This window comes from Centrocercus urophasianus, unplaced genomic scaffold (assembly GCF_019232065.1).
Source record: "Centrocercus urophasianus isolate 14NV4802_14NV808 unplaced genomic scaffold, USGS_Curo_1.0 seq_20, whole genome shotgun sequence".
NCBI lineage: Eukaryota > Metazoa > Chordata > Aves > Galliformes > Phasianidae > Centrocercus > Centrocercus urophasianus.
Window position 1 is genome coordinate 297,609 of NW_024884756.1, and position 14,356 is coordinate 311,964.

General features: G+C 45.2%; 1 protein-coding gene across 3 annotated transcripts in view; it reads left to right on the forward strand.

Annotated features, from left to right (window-relative positions):
* Nucleotides 1-83: 83 nt before the first annotated feature.
* The window catches only part of DIP2A (disco interacting protein 2 homolog A), a 103,045-nt gene continuing 88,772 nt past the window's right edge, over nt 84-14,356 (forward strand). For 2 of the 3 annotated variants that reach the window (XR_006169420.1, XM_042821970.1), the window contains exon 1: nt 84-180. Coding sequence is in view for 2 of the 3 variants with exons in the window: in XM_042821970.1 (XP_042677904.1) it covers nt 84-180 (97 nt within the window). In the remaining variant the exon portion in view is untranslated. Of the gene's footprint in view, nt 181-728; nt 790-14,356 lie in introns of those variants that run through there. The other variant, XM_042821971.1, reaches the window with a different exon arrangement.

Below are 14,356 nucleotides of genomic sequence, written 5' to 3' on the forward strand. Positions count from 1 at the left end.
GCGGTGCGGTCGGGCCGGGAGCTCCCCTTCCTGCCGCTCCCGCCGGAGGCGGTGCTGGGCGGCGGCCGCGGCGGGCCCGCGCTATGGCGGCCGAGCGGGGCGGCTGCTCGGTGGACGCGGTGCCGCTGCCGCCCGAGGTGCGCGAGAGCCTGGCGGAGCTGGAGCTGGAGCTGTCGGAAGGTGAGAGCGGAGCGGCGGCGGCCGAGCTTCGGGGCGGCGCGGTGCTGGGGCGCGGTGCCTCCGCCGCGGCGCCCGGAGAGGGGCGCGGGAGCGGCTCCGGCCTCGCCCCGCTTCCCGCGGCCGTGCCCGGGTCGTGCCGGGGGCTTCGGCACCGCCGGCCGGCCTCGATTGCCGCGAGGCCGTGCGCGGGGCCGTGTCTGAGTGCGGCCCTGCAGCGCCGCTCCCTTCCTCCGCCTCCGCTCGGCGCTGGGCGGCGGTTCGGCGGTTCGGTTCTTCGGTTCTGCTGGTCGGTTCGGCGGTTCTTCGGTCTGCTGGGCGGTTCGGCGGTTCGGCCGTGGCCCCGCGCTGCCGGTCTCACCGCTCCGCTGCCGCTCGGACGCCCCGCGCTGCCCGGCCCGGCGGATCGGCGCTGGGCGCTGCCTTCGCTGCCCGTCGAGGTCTGAGATCCGAAGCGAATCGTTTTTCGCCTCGGTGCGGTTCTGTGCAGAGCTCTTCAACGTGAGAAAGGACAGCCGTGGCGGTGTTCTTCCCCTGTCCGTTCCGGCCCGTCGCTGCCCGCAGGCATGGGGGGAATCTCCTTCTCCGGGACGCTTCCCGTGCGACCTGCCGGTAGGCACCTGCTACGGCGCGGCTTTGGTGGGGGATCTGCAGATGCGCAGAGATCCTTTCCAGCCCCCCGGCCCCGTGCTGCCGTGTGTCGGCTCTGTGACCGCCTGCCGTTCGCAGGCGCTGCTCGGACAGACGCGCTGCCCTTGGTGCGCAGCGCTCACGTGCTCGGGTGGGAAGGAGCGGCGATTCCGGGTCGTATGTTTGCGGTTTAATCTATGGAGGATGGGTACAGTCTGTGATACCCTGTTTCTGGAAGAAGTAAATTAATCCGTGCAGACCGTTGGTTATTTCCCTCTTTCAAACGCAGGTGAGTGTCCTCTTTCGAGTGGCTCCTGGGATCCTCCATGCTGCACGGCCGCGATGGGCGTGCTGAGTTCAGCAGCTCCTGCTGCTGCCTGCGGTCTGCTGAAGGTGCCCGTGGCTCCTTCCTGTGGAAGGAAGGAAGAGAACTTGAAACAGTTTTCATCTATAAATAAACCGGGAAGCTGGTTCAGAATTTCCCCCTTTTTTGCCGTAGGTTGTCATGGCAAAACTTGAGGGAACTAAAGGTTGGAATCCATTTTTTTTCCTGAAGTTCAGTCTGCAATGCAGATACAAATGCCCTTGTGTTGTTTCCAAGTTTGTGTCTCGTTATGACGGAGTATTGCACCTTTGTGAATAGATGAAGTATTTGTGCAGTGCTTTCCATTAATGTTTGATAATTTTCAAGAGCAGTCCTTGTTTAGACACAAATGCCACTCGTGTAATTTATTCTTTCATTAAAACTCCAGTTTATTTGAGAGCTGCACCTGGAAACACATTCGTGGCTCCCTGTGGTGTGGCTTGTGCTTAGCTGTCCCCTTGTCCTTCTCAGCTTTCTCCATAGCATGTTGCTATAGGCAGGCTAATTTGGGGGGGGGAGCTGTACTCAAGCTCTTAGCAGAGATTCTCTCTGCTGTAGAGAGGTTTGTTTGTTTGTTTTTCCAGTTCAGGTATATTCCGCTGCCTGTCAGTGCTGCTTGTCACCTTGGAAGTTCATTTCTGGATGACTTCTGTCCAATAGGATCAGCCTAAAGACAGAGGAATGCTTGCATGGAGTTTATTATCTTAATTATAGCCTTATGATGAAACAGTGCAGTGTACCGAGCACCTGGCTGTTGTGTCCGTGCTCTGATGCCTGCAGATGAGTTTAGCAGTGACTGCTGGGCAGTGCGTGACTGTGCTGACTGCACTAACTGGGGAGACCTGCTGGCACTTCAGTGTGGTTTCCTGACAGTGAAGTGCAGTATTGGACAGCAAAGGTGTTCCTGCACCTTTCTGTTAGGGAAGTTCTCAGGACATACGTCTGTAATTTGTGCGTTTGTTCATGTGATCATTTAATACCTGAAAACAAATATGATCTGCAGAACGTTAGAACTGGCGAGACAGATCCTTTGCAAGTGACCGTCGGTGGAACTTGACCTTGACCTGCAACGTCTTCAGTGCTTAGTTTCAGAGCCTCTCCAACAGAAGATACTGTGTCACTGTGTGATAACATCTGAAGATTGCCTGCTGCTACTGGGAGTAAGTGAGCGTGTGGACCAGGGAGGGGCTGCTGTTGAGCATGCGGTGCCCTTCATCAGGTTTGCAGTTGGGAGAGGTCACAGTGTTTCAGTAGTGCGTCCCTACACACTGACAGCTTTGGTCATGCTTGTGTTTCTGCTGTTTGGTGCATGTGTTATAGGGATGTCGTTAGGAGAGATTCCATTACCTCAAGGAGATGCTTGACTGGGCAGTTGGCCTTGTTGAGCCTCATCCCATTGGCCTCAGCCCAGCGACCCAGCTTATCGAGATCCCTCTGCAGGGCCTCCCTGCCCTCACGCAGATCCACACCACCTCCCAACTTGGTGTATCTGCAAACTTTCTGAGGGTGCTCTCAATGTCCTCATCTAGGTCATCAGTAAAGATATTAAACAGGATGGGCCCCAGTACTGAGCCCTGGGGGACACCACTTGAAACGGGTCGCCAGCTGGACTTAGCTCCACTGGGCAGGGCCCGTTAGCTGGTTCCTTACCCAAAGAAGAATATACCTGTGCAGGCCACGGGAGCCAGTTTCCCCAGGAGAATGCTGTGAGAGACCGTGTCAAAGGCTTTGCTGAAGTCTAGGCAGACTACATCGACAGCCCTTCCCTCATCTACCAGTCTGGTCACCCAGTCGTAGAAGGAGATGAGGTTGGTCAGGCACGACCTGCCTCTCATGAACCCGTGCTGGCTGTGCCTGATGCCCTGGATGCCACGCACGTGCCGTGTGATCTCACCCAAGATGAGTTGCTCCATAACTTTCCCTGGTAACCGAGGTCAGGCTGACAGGCCTGTAGTTCCCCGGATCCTCCTTACAGCCCTTCTTGTAGACGGGAGTCACATCGGCAAGCCTCCGATCCTCTGGGACCTCTCCAGACAACCAGAAGCGCTGGTGGATGGCCGAGAGCAGCTCAGCAGTCACCCCTGCCAGCTCCCTCCGCACCCTGGGATGGAGCCTGCCGGTCCCATGGACTTGTGACAGTCCAGACAGAGGAGGAGTTCTGTGTCTCCATCTGAATCACTGGGGATGTATTGTGCCTTCCATTCCAGACTTCCAGATCAGGGTGTAAAGTGCCCTGATGATAACTGATCTGCTTGTTAAAGGCAGATGTAAAGAAGGTGCTGAGGACCTCAGCCTTCTCCTTATCCTCAGTGGTCACATTCCTTGCTGCATCAAGCAAAGGATGGAAATTCTCCTTGGTTCTTCTCTTACCATTGATATATTTATAAAAGGATTTCTTATTCTCCTTTACTGCAGTGGCGAATCTGAGTTCAAGTTGGACTTTTGCCCTCCTAAATTCCTCCCTGCATACCTTAGCAACTTCTCATAATCTCCCCAAGCAGCCTGTCCCTTATTCATGGACTCTCTCTTTTTCTTCTGGACTCTCAGCAGTAGTTTTTGGCTCATCCACACCGGTCTTCTTCCCCTACAGCTTGCCTTACGGCACTCAGGAACAGCCTGTTCTTGTGCACCGCTTGTTGAGTTTGGTGGGAGAACTTTGGTTTGGTTGTGCTGCCAGCCCTTGGGTGCCAGCATTTGTCCCACAGGACTTTCTCCTTCTCTTTGCTCTGCTTCCCAACCTTGTTAAGTTTTTTGCCAGTCTGTGAGGGCACGGCTGGGCTCAGTGGTCCTGTCCAGAACGTGATGAATGTGGTTTTGTAAAGTGAGATGCCATCACTGGAGCTGTCCCCAGTGCTTCACAGTTATCCCAGCACATTAATGTAATTGCAGCACTGATAAACAGGAGGCTGGTAGCAGTGCTGGCTGTATTACTGCAGTCAAAACCAGTTTTTCATGCTTTTACTGGTGTCTTAACTTAATTTTCCCCTTTTTTATTGTTTCAAATGAAAAGCTATTCCTGAAAAAGGGGACGGGTTGTCAGTACTGCTGCAGAAATGTTGTGTTGTTATCTAAGCCTTGCTATGTCTTTATTAAAACTAACTTGTAAATTAGAGGCTTAAGTGAGATGGCAGTTAACAAAAACAGTGTGAAAACTTTGAAGTCCTGTGCGCCATTCTCTGTGATTATAAGATAAAGAGAAGCCGACCTCCACAATCAGAGTGGAATTTAGGATTTTTTTTTTCCTCTGTTTTGGAGGGTAATTAGAAATGGTGTGAGGAACATCCCGTATGGAGTCTCGGGTTGGTGTTAGAGATGAGCAGCAGCCATGTTGGAAAGCTCTACCAGAGCAGCAGCGTAGCATGGTTGGCCGTGGGTTTTGTCTGTAGTGCTCCATCCCTTTCTTGCAGATTCCCAGTTCCTCCATCACTTCCACTGGTCTTGGAGTTTTTTCATTTGCAGGTTGTATTATTTTCTATAAGATTTTTTTTCCTTTTTGTTGAACGAGGAAACTTGTTCTGAAACATGATTTCATTGATGAAGTGCTATGGAGCATGAAGCAATGATTCAAGACCTCAGCTTGCTGAGTTACAAATGTAGCCCCGCGTGTGTTACTGGTTGTAACATCCTTTTATGATGCCTGTATACAAATACAAAAGCAGAATATTCGGTCATCTCTCTCTCTGATTACGTTTGGCATTTGTGTTCAAGTATTTAACAGTTTCTTGGCACCAGGTTTGCAGCTCTCAAGATGCATAATTTTTTGGGCTGTCCTCAGTTTCTTGAAGTGATGATGGCAGTACTGAAGCACTATCAGAAGATGGATGGAAGGTGTTTGTATGGATTTCCAGCACCATTTGGTGAATGAGGTCAAAGAAATTCTGCAGTGCAGAATTCAGGGGGCAAAGCTGAAGTATATGGCTGAATCATTGAAGCCTCTGAATCATCCTAGTATCTTTTTGCCATCTTTGCTGTTTTCTTCAGTTGTTTCCGCAGCGATACTCAACAGGACTCTAAATTAACTTTCCTTTATTGCAACTCTTTCCCTAAGGCACGGTTGCAAGAGACGGCATTGCTTAGCTTATGTTTTAAAGGCCAAGACTTTTCTGTTTTATTATCTCTACCTATAGTAAGGATTTAAATAGGCCTACACAAGGCTCAGAAATGGATCTTACCTCTTGTTGACCAGTGTTCCTCCTGGCCTCCAGCAAAAAGGATCTGGCAAAACCCTGCCTCTTATACTTTTATTTGTGATTTGTATACACTTGAAATATACTGGTAACCGCTGTCACTGTATTACAAAGACGGACGCAAATCATTTTATTTTGTGGATTTTCTTTATTGTGGTTCAAATTTGTGAGCTTTTTTTCTGGACTTTTTTCCCCCCTAATTTTCTTGTTTCTTTCATTTCTAGTTATCTTTTTTTCCCCTAGACTTTTCTTTTCCACATGAACAGGTGTATAAGAATAATGTTTATGAGCTGGTATGTTCTTAATTATCCTCAAAACAGCGTTCTCTGCTACTGCAGGACCTGCAGGCTGGTTACACCAAACAGGCTGATGAACGTGTGTGTACAGGAGGTATCAGGAGGCCAGCTCCTTCCTTCCCACTGCAATGCTGCAATTCTGCTGCTTCTTCTGTGTCTTGTTATCCTTTGTGTCCTGGTTTTCTGACCAAGTTTTAGGGCATCCTTCTGCAAGAGCTCATTCTTTCCATTTCCCATCTTCAGCACAAAAGATCCTCAGTATTTTCAACGAGGATCTTGTTTTTTTTCTGCTTCCAGGCTGCTCTCAGGGAATCACAAGTTGTCTGTTGTAGTCCCCACTCTGTGTAAGGCAGTGCTGCACCAGGCTGAGCAGCCCTGTCCCAGAAGGGGAGTTTTGCCCTTGGCCTCCATTAGGAGTTTAGTTAGTTTTTTTTCCTGTGTTTTCTTCAGGAATTCAGATAATTTACCCAGAGGACACCAGTAAGATAAGGGGCTATTTTGGCTGCCATGGCTCTCTGTGTTGTATTGATGCTTGCTGTGAGTTTGTCATCTCTGAGTGGTTTGGTAAACCAAGGAACTATCTTGTGGTGGTCAAATGCTGAGACATAGCATGATGTGTAAGCAGGAAAGCAGGCTGCAATTAGTGAGAGCCTCTGGTTTTGTGCATCAGCCTTGCTTGTGAGGTTTTGGGTTGCTTGTCTTGAATAATGCAGTGAGCTGGGCCATCCCTGCAGAAGCAGTTGACTGATGTGATTGTGTGACAGATGGAGGAGGCTGTCACGGAAATGACGATTTTCTTGTTCTGATTTAAGTGGCTAGACCAAATGACATCTAGATTTCTAGACTTGACAAACTTGCGAAGCTGGGCGTAGAAGTATCTGCCACTATTGCTAAATGAGTGTGAAGCCCTGGTTTCCTTCAGTCTTAGTCTCTGCAGATACTGATGCTATTCTGAATTGTATTGGTTTTATTTTCACAGGTTATCAATTAGTAATTTTATTGGTACCTGACCTGATCACTAAAATGTTGCAGATCAGAATCTTTCCTTCCTTATGGAAGGTGTTTGTCAGCCGTCTTTCAGGCTGTTTCAAATTCAGTTATGACAAAAACTTTGGGTGCTGGAAATCTTTGTGCAGAGCTCTTTGCATGGAGTGAAGGTCTGTAGAATGTAGCTTTGTGGTAATTATTCCTCTTTCCTGGTTCAGCTAGAGAAACTCTTTTGACCTTCTAGTAATGGGAATGTGCAGTAATCTGGAGAACCCTTGCATAGTTTTCCATCAGGAAGAAAAAGGGGGCTAGAACTGCGTGAACGGCTTCTCATCACATCAGTACTGTGCCACTGAGATCCACTGGGCTAATTACTATTCAGGGAGATCCCACCTCAACCAACCAGGTCCCGAGAGGCAGGGAAGGAGCTCGACCTCATTCCCTTTTCCAGTGGTAAAAAAAAAAAAAAAAAAAAAAAAAAGCACCTTCTTGATGGCTTTGCTGTATGAATTCTTACTTGGAAAAAGGAACTGTAGTAGAAATGTTAGCATGGTGTCCAGAGAGGTTTTGTTCCTCTTTAGCAATTAACTTCTGTGTGCAGGGATCCCTCCTATTTTGTATCAGCTTCTGACTCTTGGCTCAGTATTCTAATCTTACATTATTGTTACCTTACTGATTATTTATAATACTTCAGATATTAAAATGACTCTGTGTAATGCCTACTGCTCATTACTTTTGCCCCAGGAAGTTGTCTGGATCTTAAATTTTGAGAGAAGTCTATGGGCTGCAAAATCATAGCAGGCTTATTGTTGGGAAGGCATCTCATGGACTGCTTTGAGATGGCAGAGGTGAAACAACAGAGTGCCTGATGAAAACCAGTGGATGGTAGACAGCAGTAAGGAATAAATAAGGTATTTTACTTTGAAAATGGAAAGAACCAACTAAGCTCTGACACACTGAGTGACTGGTGTAGGGTTTGCACAGCTGGTATTGTGCTGATCCTTCTCTCCAGATGGATCGGTGTCACAGAATGATTGGGTTGGAAGTGACCTCAAAGCCCATCCATTTCCAACCCCTTGCTGTGGGCTGCTTGCCCCACCAGATCAGGCTGCCCAGGGCCCGATCCACTCTGTCCTTGAACGTCTGCAGGGATGGCGCATGCACAGCTCTCTGGGCAGCCTGTGCCAGTGCCTTACCATCCTCTGAGAAAAAAGTTTCTCCCTAACCTCTAATGTAAATCTCCCCTCTTTTAGCTTAAAACTATTCCCTGCTCTGATGTACATTCAGAGGAGAGGTTTTCAGTGATTTTAAATATCCAGAACTTGTGCACAGATAGTACCTGAGACTTGTTCTAGTGGTCATTGTGTCTTTTCTGTGCGCTACCGATTTCACTGCACCTTCCATTAGGCAAGCTCTTCCATAAGGGCTGCTTTCACTATTTATTTCTGTTAGACTGTTTTGGTCACAGTTGAGTAGATTTTGGTGATATCGCTGGATGCTTTGAGTGTTACCTTTTCCATAAGAAGAAACATCTCAGATGTTCTGTGAGCCATTCATTCTTCCTCCGCTGGTTCGCAATAGCTTTTTCATTACTGGCTGTTGGTCACTGAGCTGCTAAGTAGTGATTATGATAAAATTAGAGTGACATTAGCTAAATCACAACAAGAGGAGGTCTTGGTGTGTTAAAACAAATGGTGTCTTGACAGTGCAAAGCAGGGATAGTGAATTAGTATGAGGTAATTCCCCATGATGACAAACGTGTACTGTTGGACAGTTGGTGACTCATGCAGTGTTGACGTTACGATAACTTTGTTATCATGTGAACCAAATCTCAGTGCCCTTTTATAAGGGAAATTCTGAACTCCAAGGCTTGAGAATTTACTTTGTGGTTACTCTCACTGGAAATCATACTTGGTAGAATGACTGCAGTAAAAATGTTAGCTGGTGCTGTAGAATAACTGATGCCTTGACGTGGGAAAACAGTTGGACTGTTCACTGGACAATGAAGGACTTTGTTGTACTTAACCAGTAGAAATAGCTTTGGTGAAATCTGCCTCAGATTATTTTAAATAAAGGCATTTCTACAAGAGCAGCACTTTTCCGTTGCGATCGAAAGAGAAAACAAACAAACAAATACATTGACACACTATTTCCAAGTGATGAAATGGTTGATACAGTAGTAACTATTGTGGTTTTATGTTAAGACATTTTTAATAGCAGTGAAATAATTTGCATTTAATAGAATGAAGCCATTGGGTGTTTAATGGTAAATGCCAGTGGGTTGTATTTTCAGGCTTAGGAAACTTAGGTTTAAAGAGAATCCAGCTATCAACATTATAAGAATTGGTACTGATTCTTTGGGATTCATCTACATTTTTTGGACTGTTTTTTTTTTTTAGTGTGTTTAAAGTTAAAGTGTTTAAAAATAAGTGTTCTTTTGGCATGTTTACTAGAGCTGCTATTCAAAAACAAATTACAGAATCACAGATTAGCCAGGGTTGGAAGGGGCCTCAAGGATCATGAATCTCCAACCCCCCTGCCACATGCAGGGCCACCAACCTCCACGTTTCATAGCAGCCCAGGCTGCCTAGGGCCCCATCCAACCTGGCCTTGAACACCTCCAGGGATGGACAGGGCATCCACAGCCTCTCTGGGCAGCTGTTCCAGCTCCTCACCACTCTCTGTAAAGAGGTTCCCCCTGACATCCAACCTAAATCTTCCCTCTCTCAACTCAAAACCATTTTCCCTTGTCCTGCAGTTACCAACCCTTTCAAGAGTTGATTTCCCTGCTGTTTGCAGGCTCCCTTTTGGTACTGAAAGGCTGCAATGAGGTCACCCCGCAGCCTTCTGTTCTCCAGGCTGAACAAGCCCAGCTCCCTCAGCCTTTCCTCACAGGGGAGGTGCTCCAGTCCCCTGATCATCTTTGTGGCTCCTCTGGACCCTCTCCAACAGCTCCCTGTCTTTCTTGTACTGGGGGCCCCAGCCCTGAACGCAGTGCTGCAGATGTGTCCTCACAAGAGCAGAGTAGAGAGGGACAATCACCTCCCTGTCCCTGCTGGCCACCCCTCTGCTGATGGAGCCCAGGATACCAGTTGCTTTCCGAGCTGTAAAGGCACACTGCTGGCTTGTGTTAAGCTTTTCATCCATCAGGACCCCCAGGTCCTTCTGTTCAGGGCTGCTCTCAAGGATCGCTCCTCCCAGTCTGTATGGATGCCTGGGATTCCTCCAGCCCAAGTGCCAAACCTTGCACTGTGCTATGTAGAACCTCATTAGATTCATGTAGGCCCACCTTTAAATCCTGTTGAGGTCCCTCTGAATGGCATCCCTTCCTTCCATTGGGTCAACCGCACTGCAGTAAAAGTGGAAGTGTCTTTTGAGAAATCAGGAGACGCCATTACTGCAGTTATTTCTTAAGTTGATTACATTCAGAATATCAGCTCTTTTCTTCAGTGTCTTAACACATCCTCACTGTGAATTCTTTCTGCCCACTGTCTGGCACTTGCAGTAACTCTTGTCATTTTGTCTAGTTCTCATCTCGATGTAGTAATACTTTCTAGAGATAAATCTGCATACTGTTCCTTTCTAACTGAATATGTCAGAACAGTAGGAGATCAGTTCAAATGATATGGTAAGTGGAGAAGGATGTTTCTTTTCTTTGCTAGCGCTTAGCCAAGATGTTTTTATTCCACTTCTTTCTCCGTCCAGGATCAGTTCCAAAGATGCTAATTGGGCAAAATCTTAGGCAGGAGAAGACTTGAAGAATATGTAGGGATGTTTCCAGACGGACTTTAGTGGTGCATTTTTGTGTTGTAAAAATCTGCAAATTTTTGCTGCCCAAGATGGGAGCTTGAAATCCATCACACCTGCTGACTGCTGCATTACAAACAGTACAGGAAGACCTCTGTGTTCAGTTTTTCCTCTCCCTTTGGGAGGGTGAAGGGGTGCTGAACCAAGCCCCTCTCAGTTCCTGGCTTTCTTAGGTGCGAATTAAGAAATCCGGGCTCCCTTCAGTTCTGTTGGGTTTTTCAAGGAAGTTTTGGATGTCAAGGATTCTGTCACTCTCCTGAATAGTTTTGTACATGTATGAGTTCATTCTGAGCTTCTGCAGGAGGGGAATTCACTGGTGGCTTTTAAGTGATTTTTTTTTCTAGACTGCAACAAAGGAAGTCACAGTGGAACCTCAAGCAGAACTGGCGTGCAGAACAGTAACTTTGAAGTTACACTTTTCCTTCCTAGTTGCAGTGACTTGTCAGCCATCAGCAGCACCCTTCCAAAGCTCTATGTGCGTAATCAGGATTTCTTCTTCTTCTGAAATGAAGATTAAAATAATGTTGCTTTCAAGAATGTTCATGGGAGGGAACCTTATCAACTGTAAAGCCTGTAGAATTTGAAACTCTTACAGTATCTTCCATAGTCTGAGAACTGAAATTGATTTCTAATTTTATGAGTAAATCTGCGTAGGTGTTGAAAGAAGGTTCACTATCTAAGGCAAGTCTACAAGGCTTTGAAGTTATAGTCCTCTTATATCAATTTTTGAGTGTTTGGAATCTGGTGGGTTAAGTTACATACACTGAAAAAAAGTGGAAAGTAAGATAGTTGTGGAAAATTAATGCCTTTGTTCCTGAGAGAATCTAAAAATGAAGAATCACATTTCTGAAGTGCAGGAGGGTTTATCCAGAAAACTGCAGAGAGTATGCTTTTGTACAGAGCAAGATACGTACTAAGAAAAAGTGACACCTGTGAACTGGAAATGATTTACAGACTGTAGGTATCAGGAAAGTTAACATCGCAAGGCTTTGGCTGAAAAACAGAGCTGTTGTAAAGATATGCCAAGATCATTTTCTTGGGAAAGGAATTGCATTTTCAGAACGTTTAGTAGAGCAGAACAGATTTTCACAAGTAAAAAAAAAAAAGGTCTAAATGTAAGGAATATGTGTGACAAAGTGAGATGTGAGCTAGTTGCAGCTCAGGCTTTGGGAGGCAGGAGTTGTAATGGAATAGCCAAGCTAAATCTCAGCTGTATTACCTAATGTCAGTATATTCAGAGATTGTATGTTATCCATGTATTATATATTCCCCTTCTGTCACTTAAGTTTTTAAGGAGAATGCTATCAGATGGCTTGGGAGGATATTCCTTGGGTTATTCTCATAGGAAGTAATTTGTAGGGTTTCTGTGGGACTGAAGAGCCCCTTATTTGTGATTTTCTAGTAGAAGCTTACCTAAAATTACCAGATCCCATCAAAAAGAATGTAGTAGCTGTTACATAGGAAGTAGGTGAAATAATGATTAAGACAGTCTTCAGTAGTATAATGTAACCTTCTCTATGAAAAAAAAATCAAGGTAGCCATTTTCCAGAGTTATTTAAATATGGGTAAGTTGATTTAACTCAGGATGGAATGCTTTTAAGGATCTCTAAATAAGCCTCTGGAAAGACCGTATTTTCCAAGAGTGAAAGTCAAAATGCTCTTCTCGGTTGGTAAAGTCACGGTCAGGAAGTGGAAAGTAGCTCTGCTGGATATTTTTCCTCATGTTAGTCAAGACTAAGGAGAAAACATTGGGGAAGTTGTGGGAAACCTGATGAGTTTGGATGAATGGACAAGTAAAATTTTGCATTTATACAGGACCCACAGAGAACTACATATTAGATCAACTGGGATTTAATTGCTTTAAAATTCCACTGCTATTTATAAAATGCACTGAGACTGTTGATCATCAGTCAGAGTGAAGGAACTAATTATGGCTGTTTGAAATTATAGTTGAACTGAATTATAGCTGAATAGTATGTGTATCTTTTTGTGTTAGCTGTGTAGGGGATTCTTTATTCTGGACTGAAATACTGTGCAGCACTGAAGCATTTGTCTGTAGGAAACAGTAATGACTTTGTCTTATGAATGTTTAAATGAAATCCTCAAGCAATTTAAACATGATGTTGGATGTCAGTTTAAAAATATTCATGCATTTTCTTTGCTGTCTCAAAATCTTTAAAGTCTTGGGGATAATTGAGGTGTAACATTGAGTCATAACTTTGTGTGATGCAGTAACTTATGTTGGGGAAAAAACAAACACTACAAATTCATCAGTTTGAGACTGATGAGTCCATTTCTGGCATTTATTTTGCTCCAGATCTCCCCTTTTTGGGGAGAACAGAAAGTAAATCTTGATTATATAGCTTTGTAATGCTTTCCTGAAAATGCAGTGTTAAGATTTGATGGGTTAGTTAAGAAACAAACAGAATACTTTTAAGAAGCTCTTCTGCAAAATGTGTTTTTGTAGGTTATCGAGCTGTTGTGCTGGAAGCAGATTCCAGGTAGCCTGCAGAATAAGTGTAGATCGAGTGAGTACTGGGACATGAAATGGGGTGGCATCCATGCCATGTCCCATGTTGTCCCCACGTCCATCTGTCTGTATTCCTCATGCTGTGTGATCCCCATCTATAATCTCTTATGTATTCCGGAAGATCAATTGCTTTATCTTTGAAGGAAAAAGCAAGCAGCCTTTTAGCATGACCCTCTGACAGCTTTCTATGTTCTGAAGATTAAAGATTTGATAGAGCCTGTCTGGATGTTAAGTAGTTTAATATGCTACTGCTTATGCAACATCTTAAGGAGAAAATGTGACTGTAATGCTGCATTTGGAACGGTGACTGATGTCTGTGGTGTCTTTGCCAAGGGTTTTGAAGGCAAATGTCATAATCCATTGCTTTGAACTAGGACAATGCTGCTGCTAATGAATTTTCCACTCAAACTTTTTATGTTCTTCGGTTGAAGTGGAAGAGACTGAGTGAAAGGCATCTGTAGATGTCAGCTGTATTCTGCGGATATCTGAAAGATGTTTAAGTGCAAGATGTAAAAGGTGAAAGCAGATCCAGATGGAAAGATTAACTCCTATAGGATCAGACAGTTTTTTGTGTCATAACTTACCCGAAGAAGACACTTTGGAGTGTAAATGATGAATTTCTCTAGGATGATTTGTAATGGCAGCCTGGTGCCCCTGTGGTATTCCTCTGTCCTGAAGCCTGCTTCATCTCTGCAGAGGAACTTAAAACAAAAAGCTATTTAATGTTCTCTTCACTGAGCAGGATCTCCTCAGTGCACTGGATGAGTCAGATGTCTTACTGAAAATTAAGTATGGTCATGTAGATGCTGTCAGTATTTGTACTCAAGGGAACATGTTGAATTGAATGGACAAACTTTAGTCTCAACATTTTTGAATTGTTTTGAATTGTTGAACTTTAGTCTCAACAACATTTTTGAACTTCTGTATTTGCCTTTGTAACTGTAGTGTTTGTCTTAGCTTATATTTTGTGCAGAGTTTTTATATTTGTACTAGGAGTCACTGCATGTTTTTTTGTAGGAGAACTGGAATTCTAGAAGTGGTTGTGCTGCGCTTCACTGTTAAGACATCAAATGGATGAAGTTCTTGGATGGATGCTGTATGTTTTAATAGAGATTTCAAGAGATTAAGTGATTAGTAATCACTTAATTGTCATTGCTGTAAAGACGTGAGGAAAAATATTAGCATTGGGAAAGCTCAAGGAAAACAGAACTGTGTAATTATTTTTAAAGAGCTTCTGTCTTTCAGCAGTGGCTGGGAGTGATCCTGTGTGCTAACCCTGGGACTCAACAGAACTCTCTGTGAGCCAATTCAGATCACTCAAAAATAATTTCTCCCTATCCATCTCATATTCTCTCAGCTTCCCTCCCCTCCCCTCCCC